Source organism: Ochotona curzoniae, unplaced genomic scaffold (genome assembly GCF_017591425.1).
Source record: "Ochotona curzoniae isolate NIBS_2020 unplaced genomic scaffold, NIBS_Ocur_1.0 scaffold_4701, whole genome shotgun sequence".
NCBI lineage: Eukaryota > Metazoa > Chordata > Mammalia > Lagomorpha > Ochotonidae > Ochotona > Ochotona curzoniae.
The window spans coordinates 47278525-47294250 of record NW_024467122.1 but is presented as its reverse complement, the minus strand read 5'-3'; the positions used below and the strand labels follow the sequence as shown (position 1 = coordinate 47294250).

The 15726-nt window shown below is 38.0% G+C and overlaps 1 protein-coding gene across 4 annotated transcripts in view; it reads left to right on the top strand.

Moving 5' to 3' along the window:
• Window positions 1–15555, top strand: part of RASGRP1 (RAS guanyl releasing protein 1) — a 76996-nt gene extending 61441 nt beyond the window's left edge. The window contains exons 11-17 of one of the 4 annotated variants that reach the window (XM_040968501.1): window positions 969–1073; window positions 1807–1916; window positions 2605–2749; window positions 3418–3454; window positions 4782–4934; window positions 6094–6479; window positions 13222–15555. In XM_040968501.1, coding sequence (XP_040824435.1) covers window positions 969–1073; window positions 1807–1916; window positions 2605–2749; window positions 3418–3454; window positions 4782–4934; window positions 6094–6479; window positions 13222–13356 — 1071 coding nt within the window. In that variant the 3' untranslated portion in view covers window positions 13357–15555. The remainder of the gene's footprint in view (window positions 1–968; window positions 1074–1806; window positions 1917–2604; window positions 2750–3417; window positions 3455–4781; window positions 4935–6093; window positions 6480–13221) is intronic. The other 3 variants (XM_040968502.1, XM_040968503.1, XM_040968504.1) reach the window with 3 other exon arrangements.
• Window positions 15556–15726: the final 171 nt, after the last annotated feature.

Here is a 15726-nt window from a genome sequence, read left to right as displayed (position 1 = left end):
AGTGGTCAGATTAGTGAAATCAACAGTTGTTCACAGATTAAAAACAGGAGACAGTATTCAGGAGTGACACCACCAGCCTAAGAGCATCCCACATATTTCTAGGGTTCACTTCACTGATGACAGCAATATGCTCTATATCCAGATGTTGACAGCTTGTTAGGAAAGCCCCATTATCCTGTAGTGGTGTGGTCAGAAAGCAATATACTGGGTCATTGAACCTTCTAGTTGGGAAGCCCTCAAATATCAGAGTCCTGATATTCATAGTTATCTGGCCACCCCTGTCCTACAGACAAGTGAAATCATTGCAGACTCCCTGGGAGACTTCCCTACAGAAAACAAGTGATACCCGGGGAAGTCATCTACACATGAGAAACCCAGCTCTGTTCAGGTGGCTAAATTTCATTGCATGTATACAGACACATCAAGGTCTAGCTTCCAATTATAAACATATTCACTGAAAACATCTAATAGATTATATTTTCAGAGTGTTAGAGGTATGGAAAAGACTTTTGTGCTAAGTTTGAAATATTTAAGACTAGATTCAATCTCAGCTTATCCAGACTTCAGATTGTTTCTCTTGTATGTCTGCTGGCTTTTTATCTAATTGTTTCCTCATCTACATCTCCACTAAAAGTGTCTAGAGAACACAGACATTTAAATGACGCATATTATTCTTTGTTGAAAGCTCTAACAAAGGGGTTAATAGAGAGGGAGCTGAAACTTGGGCACTTTGAGGATGCTTAATTATGGGAAGTGGGAGATGATGTGCAGTTCATATTGGGAACTGTAAAGCAAAATACTTGTGTCAGTCAACATGATGATTATAGATGAGTTACATGTAGACTTCTGTTCCTTGCCACTGCCGACAGTGAAGGATTGTCCATGAAACTGTCAGGTAGTAAAAGGAAGAAGTGATATTTATAATATTGCATTGTAATAATGAAGCTTTTCTGAATGTTTCATTTTAGCCACTGACTCCTTCAAAGCCTCCAGTAGTAGTGGACTGGGCCTCTGGAGTGTCTCCAAAACCCGACCCAAAGACCATCAGCAAACACGTCCAGAGGATGGTGGATGTAAGTACAGCTGACTTTTATCAGCTATAAGATAGAAAACTGAGAAGGAACAGAGTGGAAACAAAAGGTGAAAAACTTACACCTGTTCTTCTGTAATCACAGGAACCACTCCTCATTTTGTAGAAGGAAAACTTAAGAAGTTATGTTTTTCCCACACTTTGGCCTAACGTGGGATCAAGTATATTTCTCCTGAAAGATTTAGCAAATGACTGAAAGTTTAAAGGTTATTGGTTGGCTTATGGACAGAGGGGTATTGGGCATAGTCCAAATAAGGATAAGCAGCCCAATTCAAAACTTGCATATTTGGCTGTGCTTGGTTAAGTTCTCTATGCTAAATGCAAAAGAAGGGAGTGCAGATTTTCATAGTTCTGCATTTAAACCTCAAGGGCCATTCCCATGTAAGAAAAAACAGAGCAGAACAATGAGAACAGGGAGAGAATGCACTGCTCAGAGAAGGAGCAACTGAAGAACAACCCACTGTGCAATGAATTTCCAGGACACCGCAGCCAAGGTGAAGGTGCAAGGAACATGCTAATGACAAAGTACAAGGCCATCCTTCAGATGCTGGCACCATCCAGGAGCCTGGTTTGCCTCAGCCAAAGGAGCAAGTTTCCTTGTTCCTCTTGTTCAGCTATTGATAGGCTTTTATCCCTCCACTCAGATCATTAACCATTTGGTTACTGGGAGAAAGGATTGGTTTCTAGCTAGTAATCAAAAGAAACTTTTTTCACAGTCTGTCTTCAAGAACTATGATCATGACCAGGATGGATACATTTCTCAAGAAGAGTTTGAAAAAATTGCTGCCAGCTTTCCATTTTCCTTCTGTGTGATGGACAAAGACAGGTGAGGTTTTGTGTGGATGGCACGGTGATGATGCACTGCGGACAACATGCTTCCAGGTGTGCCGCTAGAATTGTAGGTTTCAGTGTGCAGCTGCTGTGGTTAAAGTTGTCCCTGAAAGAACAATCAAATGAAGGCTTCTCTTTACTTTGGACCACAAATAAGCCATGAAATAGGCATGCTTTTCTAAACACCTCAGAACTGAAGGTTCAGAATATGTTCCAGTCTAGGAATGAATCATCAATTATGAAAAAAAGGTAAAATCTTCCTTTTTGGCTTTGTCCTTACGAATTATGAAAAATCATTGATAGTTAATTTTTCTCAAAGTTCTATCTTAATTCTCCTTAGGAAGTCAAATACGGTTAGTGAGTTCAGGATATATACTGTCTAAAGTCAGACACCATACCAAAAGGTATTTTGTTCCTATAAATAATTTTTATAACATTTCAAGTCTTAAAGAAAATGGCTAAATTAGCTAGAAAAATCTAACTCTGTGGAAACAAGTAATGCTGCCTTACCTATTAATTACATGCTACTTTAGACCCTTGATACAAGGAGTATATCTGGAAATAATTATAAGGTTAAACACACAGTATAACTATTTAAGGTTAGAAATTTTGTTTTTAAGGGATAGAAGCCACCTTAGCAACCCATGTCCCTTACTCATTGCCTTGCTGTCGCTTGCTGGCAGGGAAGGCCTCATCAGCAGGGACGAGATCACAGCCTACTTCATGAGGGCCAGTTCAATCTACTCCAAGCTAGGCCTGGGCTTTCCTCACAACTTCCAAGAGACCACCTACCTGAAGCCCACCTTCTGTGACAACTGTGCTGGATTTGTAAGTTCTTAGAGTGCTTCATGGTTGAACTTGGGGAGGGATGCAAAGCAGTTTAAATGCATAAGACAGGCATAGGTCTAACAAGCCCAAACACCTAGATACTTGCATATGGTCATGTGTGTGGTTATCACTGGCACTTATCCAGTCTCATCTCTTCCTCCCTGGTGTATGTAGCTTACGGTAAATGGCACAGAAATACTGAATTGGGTAATCTACTTTCAAAGAATTACAATTACACACTGTTTCAAATATCAGAAAAGAATGAGAACCTTGCCTCTTCCCTACAAAAGAAACTACCTTTTACAATGTCGTCTGAGTTCACCGCTTTTTCCATCTTTGATCCATATCTTTCTCGTAAACCTGGGTTTTCTTTTCTGACCAAGACCATACACACTTGTTTCTCAGTACAGAGCCAATGTGTCCTGTGATATATCTGCTCCAAACCTGGAGAAGTCTGGGGAGTAAATCCATTGCAGTGAGCTTCTTGAGAACAAATGACTGATGAGCACAAAATTTGTTTTCAGTTCAAGTTCAGGAGGGACAAGATCTGAGAGAGAAGGTAGATGTCTTTCCCACTTGAGTGAGAATAGAGTGAAGGAAAACAATGTTAACTCAGTCCTCCATCTAGTGTGAGGCTGCAAGAGTGATACATTCTGTTTATCCCACAGCTCTGGGGAGTGATCAAACAAGGATATCGCTGTAAAGGTAAGATTGATTTTTTTTTCCCCCTGATGTTAGGGCTTATTCTATAAAAAGTTTTTTTTTTACACATAGTTGTCTATTCAACTTACAACTTGTCAGCAGTATCCTAAGCCTTATCCTTACATTCCTTATTGGCTTCCCTACAGTATCCAAGAGACTTAGCACTTCATGAATTGCGCAGCAACACCTAGACAGCCAGTTCAGTTTTTCATGGCTGGGAAACATCCAGCCTAGAGTTTAGCAAAATCATCGGGTCTGGCCCTGCCAAGGCAACCACAGGCAGGACTCAAATAGACATTTAAGCACAGGATTTATCAAATGTTATTTGAGAGAGCTCTTCCATCCACTGATCATCCCCAAGTGTACACAACAGCCAGCACTTAGACAGACCAAAGCCAGAAGCCAAGAGCTTCACCCATGTCTCCCAAATGAATGCAGGATCCCAAGGAACTGAGCCATCTTCTTCTGCTTTCCCAGGTGCATTAACAGATGATAGCTAGGTCTTGAATTAGCATCCATATGGGATGCCAGCACTGCAAGCAGCAGCTTAACATCACAATGCCAGCCCACAGGCTAATTTTTCAAGTTGTTAACTTTATATGACCCACATATGTTACACATATCCAAATGGCTTTTGCCAGAGAAAAGGGTCCCTATTCTTGCCATATGACCCTCTATCTTGGTTGCTATGGGAAAAGGGGTAGCTGATAAGAGACCTCACTCTTGGACCCAGCTCAGTGGCTAAAACCCTCACCTTGCACACGCTGGGATCCCATATGGGCAGCGGTTATAATCCCGGCAGCCCTTCTTCCCATCCAGTTCCCTGGTTGTGGCCTCGGAAAACAGCCAAAGATGGCCCAAAGCCTTAGGACCATGCATCTGTATGGGAGATCTGGAAGAGGCTCCGCGCTTCTGGCTTCAGGATTGGCACAGCTCCAGCTGTTGCAGCTGCTTGGGGAGTGAATCAGTGGACAGAAGATTTTCCTCTCTGTATATTTAACTTTCTAATAAAATCGGATTCTTGATAATCACAACTCCACGAGAAAAGCTATTGTCAGCTATCACTTTTATCAGCACAGTTATCTAAGAAAATAACTGCAGGAGAAACCACTGCAGAGAATAAGACCTAATAGCTTCGAGCATCCAGAGGAGCTGAGAGTAAGCAGAATGATCAGGGCACTGCTTTTCAGATTCCCTGGCAAGACTGAGATGCAGTGTTTACCAAGTCAGAATGCTAGGTGCGTCAGGGGTTCTAGCTCCACAGTTTAGACATACCCAACCAGAGCACTCAATGGAGAAAGACTTCCTAACCAAAGTGTCTTGTCTGCAGACTGTGGGATGAACTGCCACAAACAATGCAAAGACCTAGTTGTGTTTGAGTGCAAGAAGCGAGCTAAGAATCTAGCAGCTTCCACAGAGAACAGCATCTCTGTGGGATCAATGTCCAACCTATGTCCACTGGGGACCAAAGACCTTCTCCATGGTAAGTAGGCACTGAAGGGAGAGCAAGAAGATAAACATTTACCTCATGACTTGTTATAATACTGTGATCTCCTGGAACTCATCTACAATTTTAAGGGATTGCTCTTTGGCTATTTTCTTACTTGCTTTCTTCATGATTTTCCCAAAAAGGGGGGGCTGCCCTTAATATCTCTACAATAAAAGTCAGATTCCTAGACAAAAGACAAAATAAACATAATTAACAGATGTAATGATATTCATAATTTATGGGCTAGGGTTGATCAAATCATCACAACATTTTCCCAGAAATAATTTCATAGTGATTATCTAAATATTCCAATACTTTAATAATTAGTTATAATTTTGACCTTCATTAGTATAAATTCAACTATGTCCTCAAGAGAAACTTGGATCCTTAAAAGCATTTCAAGCATGTGAACTGCAAGTATCTATTACTAATTAGAGCATTTTTAAGAGGCTATTTTCACTATTCAGTACGTTAACTATAAAATTTTAATGGGAAAAAATTGTTTCATAACAATTTCATTTCCCAAATTATTTTTTTCATCCCAATATACAATTTTGCAAAAATGTAAACTTACATAATCTGCAGTTTACCTTAAAACCTAACTTTTCCCTCTTTCTCATAATCTACTTTTCCAAGAAATTACCAAGTTAGGTCCTGGGCTTCAAGGAAGAAACAAGTGTGACACATTTGTCTTTTTCTCATTGGTATTTTGAGAAATACAAAGTTAAACCTTCCCTTTCAGACTTAAGTTCAGAGAGATTAAGGTTAAACTTATTGCATGTTTCAAATTGAAAACTCTTAAAGTTTAGCAGTCACAAAGTATTTGTAGGACATTTCTAAGAATCCTGCTGTCTTGTAAAACTTTACAGTATTGACACAGGGACTCCACTGACCTGCAGAAGCAGAAATTCTCCCGCTAAGCAACCTTTGTGCACATAGGAAAAGATGCCCTTCATTTAAGAGGGAGGCAGTCTGTGCACAGTATCCATGGCTTTGCCCGTGAGTCCCTGAATCCCAGCTTCTGTGTATTCTAAATTGGGTGCCTGCAAACAGGTCCCCTTTGGACTTACGCAACTCCTGCAACAAGGGAATCTCATTTTAAGTCTCTGCTTTTCTGAGTCACAATTCTAAAATGTCGTGTATCTTCCCACAGCACCTGAGGAAGGATCCTTTACATTTCCGAATGGGGAGGTTTTAGAGCACAGTGAGGAGAGCAAGGATCGCACCATCATGCTGATGGGAGTATCTTCACAGAAGATTTCTGTGCGACTGAAAAGGACTGTTGCCCACAAGGCCACGCAGACCGAATCGCTACCGTGGATTGGCAGTGAGGGTCCTTCTGGTCCCTTTGTGCTTTCTTCTCCAAGGAAAACAGCCCCAGATACTCTGTATGTGCTTCCCAGTCCCACATCTCCATGCCCTAGCCCAGTACTGGTCAGAAAGCGGGCGTTTGTCAAGTGGGAGAATAAAGAATCTATCATAAAATCAAAGGAGGAGCTACGTCGCCTAAGACTTCCAACCTACCAAGAGCTGGAACAGGTATCTTCCTTTTCATTTTTTCCCTTAAATTTGGAGATGTGGGATTAAACAAGGAAGAACATGTGAACTGAAGAGTCTGAATGCAAATCAGATTGTTAGGATAAACAAATCCTGGGAGGAGCAGTGAAGGAATGTGAAAAAGCCAGAGTCCACCCACCCTCCAGAGAAACCACTGAAGGCCATAGTCTCCATTACACAGGTAGTACAGGATATACAGGGTTCCCTATCATCATGTAAGCATCATTTCAGTGTTGGCACCGGTGCCCAGAGCCCTATTCATAATAGGTTAACGAGAGTAACCAGTTTCTACAGGTTGTAGGGTGTTTTTCCTACCAGTTTGTACAGCTACTCTTACACCAAGTCACCTTCACAAGAGTTAAGGAAGCCAGTTGAGAGGCCACAGGGCCTAGATTTAGTCTAAGCAGTAAAGATGCACTAAAGCATGAAATAAAAAGTTAACCACTGCACTCGAAGCTGAGCTCCAAGTAAGCCCAGGTTACAAACCTTTCTTTGATTTGAAACAAATACTAAGCCTGGAGAGACAGAGTCCCTTTCAAAGGTTTTACCTGCACTACGAACCTTTGAATTCCACTTAGCCAAACACACAGGACTGTTTCACCACCCCACCCCTCAGCCTGCCGGAGACAGCAGGACAGGATGAGAAAGGGAGCTTAGGATTTCTGCCCCAGAGCAGCATCCCATGGAATCCCTTGCTGGGACTGAGAGGAGTACTCTACACTGGACTGCTGTTACTGTAGAACACGTTAGGATACTTTGGCATTCAACTGGAACTAGAGCCTGAATAGCCTGCCAAACCAACACACACAGATACACATCTTCAGGAAAAAACTTTTCACTACAAAAAAACATTAAATAAAACTGATTGTAAATACCAATGCAGTGATAAAGGAAATATGAAAGATTCCAAAATAAAGGATATTGACAAAAAATTCTGTAAGGTAAGAGAATGGATGTCAGAACACCCAAAGAAACACAATAGAGTACAGAAAGCCTAATGAAATTCAGAAAACAACTCATAATGAGAAACTCAGCAGGCAGAGATTATGAAAATAAATAAATCTTGGAAGTGAAGAACTCAGTAAGTCAAAAATATAATTGAGAGAGCTTTAACAACAACTAGCTAAATCAGGATAAAGAGTAAGCCTGAAGAGAAGTCTTTTGAAATCTTTCAGACTCCCCCTCACCTTTCAAAAAGGAATGAGGATGGCCTCTGAGACATTTGGGACACAGTTGTACTAACAAATATTTGAATGGTAGGAATTAGAAGGACAAAGAAAGGAGTAGAAAATGTCTCTAATCTTCAGAAAAATTTGACTAACCCAGTATAGTCATAGTCCACAGGATTCAAAGACATGGCCAGAAAATACCCAAACGAAGTGACAAAAAAACGTGACAGAAAAGTTCTAAGTTACACCACTAGTTGAGCAGCGTATTTCCCAGCAAAAATATTACAGCCAGAATATTCTTGAAAGGAAAATAAAATTTGAGTGTTTGAGTATCTGATGTTCTAGTGGGTCTTATACATTGAGTATTTTCATAATTTAACATTTTTTTAAATGACAGGACTAAAATAAGATGGAATAAATTTCCCAATTAAAAATACACACCGAATGATTTGAAAAAAAATGATGGGACAAGCTGGTCTATGTATATAGAAACCAGAGTGGGGGCAGAATTAACTATACTTAAAGTCTCGGTCTGCTCTAAGCCAAAAACTGCAAAAAAGATAAATGGATCATTACCTCACGCCTTTAAGAATCTATGAAAAGCGTAAACTTACAAGCACTTAATGCCTAAAATCTAACTTAGAGTTCATATGTGTTTATATATGTATATATACACATATGTGTATGTGAGTTCATCTGTGTATACACAGATGAACTCTAACAGGAGATAAGCTCTAATACAGTAGAAGTGGCAGACTTCAATACCTACTTGTGTCAACAGCTTACCTAGACCAAAAAAGAAAAAAGATCAGAATTACTCTGTAGGCTAAAGGGATGTGCCAAATTTACAGGACATTTTATCCAACAGCTGTAATATATTTTTTTCAACAAAAGTGGAGTATTCTTTAGGACAGACCATACATTAGGCAGCAAAATCAATCTCCATACACAACAAAAATGGGAGCACATCTTTTCTGATCTCAATGAATAAACTACAAGCCAACAACAGAAGAAACTTAAAGAATTTTATGAGTGTGGAAACTAAATGTTTCCAAATGAATAATGGGTACCTAAAGAAATTAAGATTAGCCCAAACATTTCTGGAAACCAATTAAAACAAGCAGTATTTAAAACTTAAAAGATTTAAGAAAAGCAGCACTAAGAGGGAAGTTAATAGTAACTACATCAAATAATCAGATAACTTAATGGCGTACCTCAGTGACCCAGAAAAGCAGGAAGCAAGCAAATTTGACATTAGTAGCAGGAAATAATAAGCTTCAAAGCAGATATTCAATGACACCAAAATAATAAAGATCACTGAAATAAAGCATCATTTAAAACGATAAATTACTACACTTAAATTAGACAAACCAAGAAAGAGAGGAAGAACATTCGAAATCAGAAATGAACAGGGTGTTACAACCAATACCACAAAAATAAAAAGGGATGAAGAGGAACCATTAACATTTAACAACTATATGCCAACAAATTAGAAAATCTAGAAGAAATGGAAATACTTTTGGATACAGATAGCAGAATCTGACCAAGACATAAAAAAACATGAGATTAAACTTGTAATCAAGAGTTTCACAACAAAAAAGCCCAGGACTAGCAGGCCCTGATGCTGAATTCCGCCAAACTTTCAAGGAAAAGCTAATATGAATAATCCTCAAAATATTTCACAATTGAGAGGGAAGGAACCCTTTAAACATACTGTTTGAAGCCAGCATTAACTTGATTCTAAATCACCCAAACACACAATAAGAAACTTAAGACCAATATCCCTCCTTAATCAACATACATGCAAAATTTCTCAACAAAATACTAGTAAGCTGAATCCAGTAATATTTCAAAAGATCCTTATGATTAACAGATTAATCCTAAGGATGGCACAATGTATATAAATAAATACACATATCAAAAGAATAAAGGACAACAGCAGGTATTGTGGTTCAACAGTTAAAATACTGCTCAGGATGCCCATAACCCATGCTGGAGGACCAGGCCCTAACCTGGCACTAGTCTACTCCACATTTAAGACCTTTTTATTTTTATATGGCTTGCAAATGATAATATCCAAATGGACCTTGGCAGCATAAAGGCTTTACACCTCTGATATAGGCAGTGACCTTTAGATAACACCTCAAAAGCTTAGACCTCAAAGTAAAACAAGAGAAATAGTACAAAATCAAATTAAGAAGCTTCTTCATGAAAAGGAAATAGACAACTGACTGAATTGGAGAAAACATTTGCAAACTATTCATATGAAAAGAATATCCAGACTATGTAAGGAACTGAAAGATCTCAACTAAATCATCCTATGAAGACATGGGTGGGGGATATGAACAGACAGTTCATGAAAAATAAAGGCAGCAAACATGAAATGCAAGTCAGGACTACAATGAAGAATCATCCCCCTCTAGATAACAGCTAGAAAGGCTATTATCTAAAATAAATAAATGCATATGAGGATATGAACACAAGGAACCATTATACACGGTTAACAGGAATATAAATAAATACAGCATGAAGGGGCTTCAAGAACCGAAAAATGGCTTTCTTATAGGCCCCAGCTATCCCACCTTTGGATACGTATGTTATGGAAATGAAAGTTGAAAATAAAGGAAATAATTGCACTACCCATGTTCACTGCAGCACAACTCACAATAGCCAGGAAGGGCAATCAACCTAGGTCCATCTGTGGATGAATGGATAAACAGGATGTGGTCAACACATGCAAGGGAATATTATTCAGCCATAAAAACAATGAAATTCATTTGTTGCCAGACATAGAAATACAAGTATCACGTATTTTCTTTCATTTTAAAAAAGTCTGTGAATTTAGAATACTGATTACTACACACTGGAATGGTTGAGGGAGGAGGAATAAAAGAAGCATGGATAGAAAGTAGTGAAATACAACTAGAGCTAATAAGGTCTAGCATTCTACAGCACACTGCAGCCAACTATTTCATAATAAATACTGCATAAAGAACTGGAAGTGCTGGTAGGATCCAAACATAAAAACAATGAAAAGTCAGTTTAAAGTATACACATGCTCAATACTAGATATTTTGTTAAGAATGCAGAATATATGGTAATCTAAAGCATTTTAAAAAGACAGTGAATTTCTTACAGCTCACCTCTGGAAATACCTCCCCCTTAATATAAACAATAGATCTATTACCTAAAACTTAAGGCAATGTATCCCGCTCCCAGGCATATACAGGGTATTTGCAACAATGCTGTAAAATAATGGTACTAACAGATTAACTTGGGTACAAAAAAAATCAGACATCCATATATAGTTTTCTGTAATGCATGATTTCCATGTACATTTTGAAGATTCTTCACATGCATAGATTTCAAACTGTTCTACACCAAAATAAATCTCAAATTCCATTTTCCTGTGAACTTTCTGAAGTGCCCTTTTTCTGGAAGTTCTAAGAGCAGCTCAGCCAACAACAGTAACCAAATGCACAAAAGCAGTCCAATTTATAAAACAATTATGGCACTAGGAAGTGACTTCTTGATAGGTGTGCCATACCGTAATGATTAGGTATTACATGGAGGCATTTGGAAAGAAAGTTTTCCAAGAAAAAAAAAAGGAGTTGAGTAATATGGTGGCAGGGTTTGAGAAAACAAGATGTAAAGAAGAAAGCAAAGTAGGAGACAGGAGCAGAAGAAATTCTTTCATCCAGGAACAACTGATAATGGTCTAAATATCCAATTCTGTAAGGACAGTTATTAATCCATTTCTTTGCTGTTTAAAGTAAAATACACAGCCTACAAGGCAGGCCACCTTAGATCTCTTGCCACAGAACAACAATTTCTTTGCAATTACTGGTAGCAAGTTATTTTAGACACAAACAAAAACACATTTGTTTCAATTACTGCTCTTTTCCTAAGGGGGTTAGATGCCATCTGCTTTTTTTCCAAAACATCACGGTCTGTGGTGTTTTTAGAAGTGTAACAGTCCAAACATAAACCAGCATCAGCCTGGTTAAAATTCTATGTTTTATGGCCCACAAAAACCTCGGGATTCCCTGGATTGCCCTCATTGTATGTTCTCTGTCAGACTCCATGAATAGAGAAAAACTGGAAAAAAGTTAGACGATGAAAGTAAAAGCCTTGATTAGGTGCCCAGAGCAGGGAACATTAGAAGGAATATATGAAATAGGTTTTCTGGATAAAAAAAATACAAAGTATTTCTTAAGACCTGTTTCAAATAATCAAGCTAATTAGGTGGTAAAACATGGATTATACACAACCGTTTAGTAGAAACTGCTAAATCCAGCTCTTAACAACACTGAAAGTAATCATGACATATAATTCAGTACAATCGGAAATACCTTGTACTTAGATTTGTTTTCTGGTCTCAGACATTTCTTAAGCCAGTTATAAATTCTAAGACCTTTTCAGTTGCCTGTAAAATACAGGGCTGAGATATCATGATAAAGTTTGCATCCAATCTTGATATTTAATTATCTCTGAAAAGGGACAATCTAATTGGCCACAAAGAGGGTAGTAGAAAATTTTCAGATGAGTCAGATCCAGCCTAACTGCTACCCAGTAAATCCTACCATCTTCCCAGTGCCTTTTTACTTTTATCGTGTCCAATGGACCTTAAGACCCCGAATTCACTGTGTATGTTTTAAAAGCACAATAACATGTCCCACTTTCCCAGTAAAATTCATATGCTTGTCTGATTCAACAGAATTTAGAATATGTAATAAAGTATTCATTTATCACATTAAATGTATGTGGACCTCTGAATCACATGAGATAAAGAAAAAGCATATAAAGGCTCTTGGGGTTGGACATATCTGGGTTCAAATTCTAGTCTGATACTATGTGGCAACATTTTTTGCTTCTACAAAATTGAGATATCGCATCCAATTCAGGATACCTGTGAAGGTTACAGTCCATTATCATCTAACTCAACAGCCACACAAAGTGAGTAACTGACATTACACAGTAGCTAATATACAGCTACCCAGATAGTTCAGGTTGAGAAACAACCAACTGTATTAAAAAATACTCAGACATTCCCTACACATTATTTCAGGGTTATCTCCATGGTTTAAACGGACTAGAAATCAAATTATATATCTGTACTTTGGTGATCTCTACAAATGATATCACCAAAGCCCGGTTTAGGCAGCTGGGTAAAACTGCAAGCACGTTTCAGTGACTTAGGGCGAGAAAAACTCTTAAGATGTAATAAATCATATAATCTGTCACAAAGTTCCCAAGAAGGCCTCCTGCTATGTTACATCCAAAGATTTTCTGCTAACCTAACAATGCCCAGCAATGACTGACTGCCTGCGAGCCACTTGCATTTGCTACAAGAAAGACGAACTGCTGTCTGTATATGCTCTCCATTTGGTATTTAACTTGTTTACTATTTAGGGCAAAATAACTGTCTTGAAAATAGTTTTTGATTCTTGGCCCTAGCGAATAGAAGGTGCCAATCAAGTGTGATATTCCCAGCGTGACTGATTTTGCTATTCACTGCTGCTTTATTAACATACCTCATTCTCCTTTTCCTTTAGGAAATCAATACTCTGAAAGCAGATAATGATGCCCTAAAGATCCAACTGAAATACGCACAGAAGAAAATAGAATCCCTTCAGCTTGAAAAAAGCAATCATGTTTTCACTCAAATGGAACAGAGCGATTGTTCTTAGCCCAGAGACGAAAGCAACACAACCCTGTAAATGACTATAGCACAGATCTCATTTCTTAGACTGAAAGAACTGGGACACTTTACACTGTCTTTTAGGGCATACTGTAAAAAGGAAAAGCCAGTTACTCCATGCAGCCCCTGCCAAAATTCTTAATGTATAGGTGACTTAGAGGACAACTGAAGACATTTTTAGCCATTCATGCTACGAACCTTATGTGGAACTAACTCCAGAAGTGTGGTAAAACATGACTAGTTACCGGAGAGGTTACTGTCTCACGTGAGATTCTTTCTCAGAACTAAAACCTCTGGAAAAGGAATTCACTTCCTCCACATGTTTTCCGTAAGCTGAGGGATTTACGCTTTCCCATCAGAGCTTGCTTAAAATGAAAAAACAAAAATCCATATTCTGAAAGATTTATGTCCTCTAAGTCCCAGCACTCTTTGAACTGGTTCCTACTTCACTACCTCACATCTGATGAATTACAATTCGCCTCTTTTACCTCCTTCCTCACTACACTCATAAACGCGATAGCTACTGAGCGTTTCTAGAAACGTAGCCAAAACTTTCTCGGGGTATATTAAACAACATGCCATTATCCAACTTCAGGTCAATTCATAGTTGTGGTCTAAGTTACGGTAAAATAGTAATCTAATTAAGTAACTGAAAACATAGCTAACATCATCTCATATACTACTGGCTAGTTAGCTAAAATCAATATACTGCAAATCTGTCTTCATTCTACAGTAGATAGAATTAGGCATTTATGCCACTTTAAGGAGGCAGACTAAAGAACGGTTTAATTCTTCATTTTCCATCTTTCTTTTTGAAGTAAACTGAAGTACTCTTTTTGAACTCAATTTGTGCTTATCTGTCTACTGTTTAGAAGTATGCTAACTGAATTAGTGGCTTACGTAAGAGCTGACAGCATGTATATATGTATATAGTGTGTACATACAATAACAAGCATGCATGTAGCTTGGAATTTTGTTTCTACAGAAAATGTGCAAGTGAATCAAACAACTTTAATCATTTACACAAATTCACAAAGTTCAGTTTCTTGTAAAACAGAGAAGTTATAAACTGCATCCTGAACAGAATTGTAAGTAACAGTCCTATTTTTCTGTTATGAAAGCTAATGATAAATGGGCTCATATGGTTGCCTGGTCAGCTACTCAAAAACTTGTTTTAGTTTGAAAAAAAAAAAAGTATCTGACCATTTTGTTTCCTAGGACTTAGCTTCCTCGCTTGGGAACTCTGGTGCTGTACTGAGTTCCAGCTCATACACAACCTGACCAATTGCCAAGATTATGACCTTAGTTAAAACATTCAAGTCTAAAACCAACAGCTTAAGTCTGATGAGAAGGCAAAATTTGGCTGTGTTGCCTGTCCAGAGGAATCAGATCACTTAGGAACTTCTCCGATAAAGCCCAGTTTTCACTGGTTTACCTCTTTGCACTGAGTTTTAGTGATATAGAACTAGTTTACAGTGTTTCATTATGTTTTAAAGAAGCACTTTACACACAAATGTATCCTTTTCTAAATTCAAACTTAAAAATCTCAAAATCCAGGTCGACTATTTTATATATAAACTTACTCTAGCACTTTGTTGCTTGCTTCATATGGAACATGAATTCATGACAGATTATAATTTAGTACTCTACTTTCTTCACTGTTACTCTTTTCCTCTGATTCAGACCAAAGAGGGTATAGTTCAGTTATTTTTAAATATATCATGGAATGTAAAATTGTTCATTTTTACCCTTGATCCAAAATAAGGATCCTATTTTATATAACTAATCTATAGGATTTCAAAAATCCCATCAGTGTAATTAGTCTGGCTAAAGGGTCTCAATATTTCAAATCTCATCACTAAAATGGGTAAAATGAAGGCGCTTAAGCACAGATTTCCTAGTTCATCAAGAGCCAAAGAATTATAGTGGATAAGTCAGGATTATTCATGTGGAGCTAGATGGATTAGTGGAGCCTAAGAACTAATGTGAAACAAGTTTTTGTTTATGAAGCCAAGGATGTAAATTTGTGTAATGTACCGATTTAAAATGTTGGGCAAATATTTGTCTGCCAAAAACAAGGAACAATTTTATTAATAGTGATGTTACCTGTCATTTTGTTAATGCACTTGCCTTTTTACTTATTTGTGAATTTCTGTCAAAAGATGTATGCTGTAAACAAACTGCAAGGAAAAGTGTACAGATTGTAAAGGGTTTTTTTTTATATATACTTAGTGTACTAAGTTTTCTTTGTGTAATATTTATATGATAAAAAGACATTAGGATGCCTACAGCCTTGTGTGTTTCCTAATTAATGAATATATGGACACTTCGCCTAAATTTGTAATATAAGCCACAACTG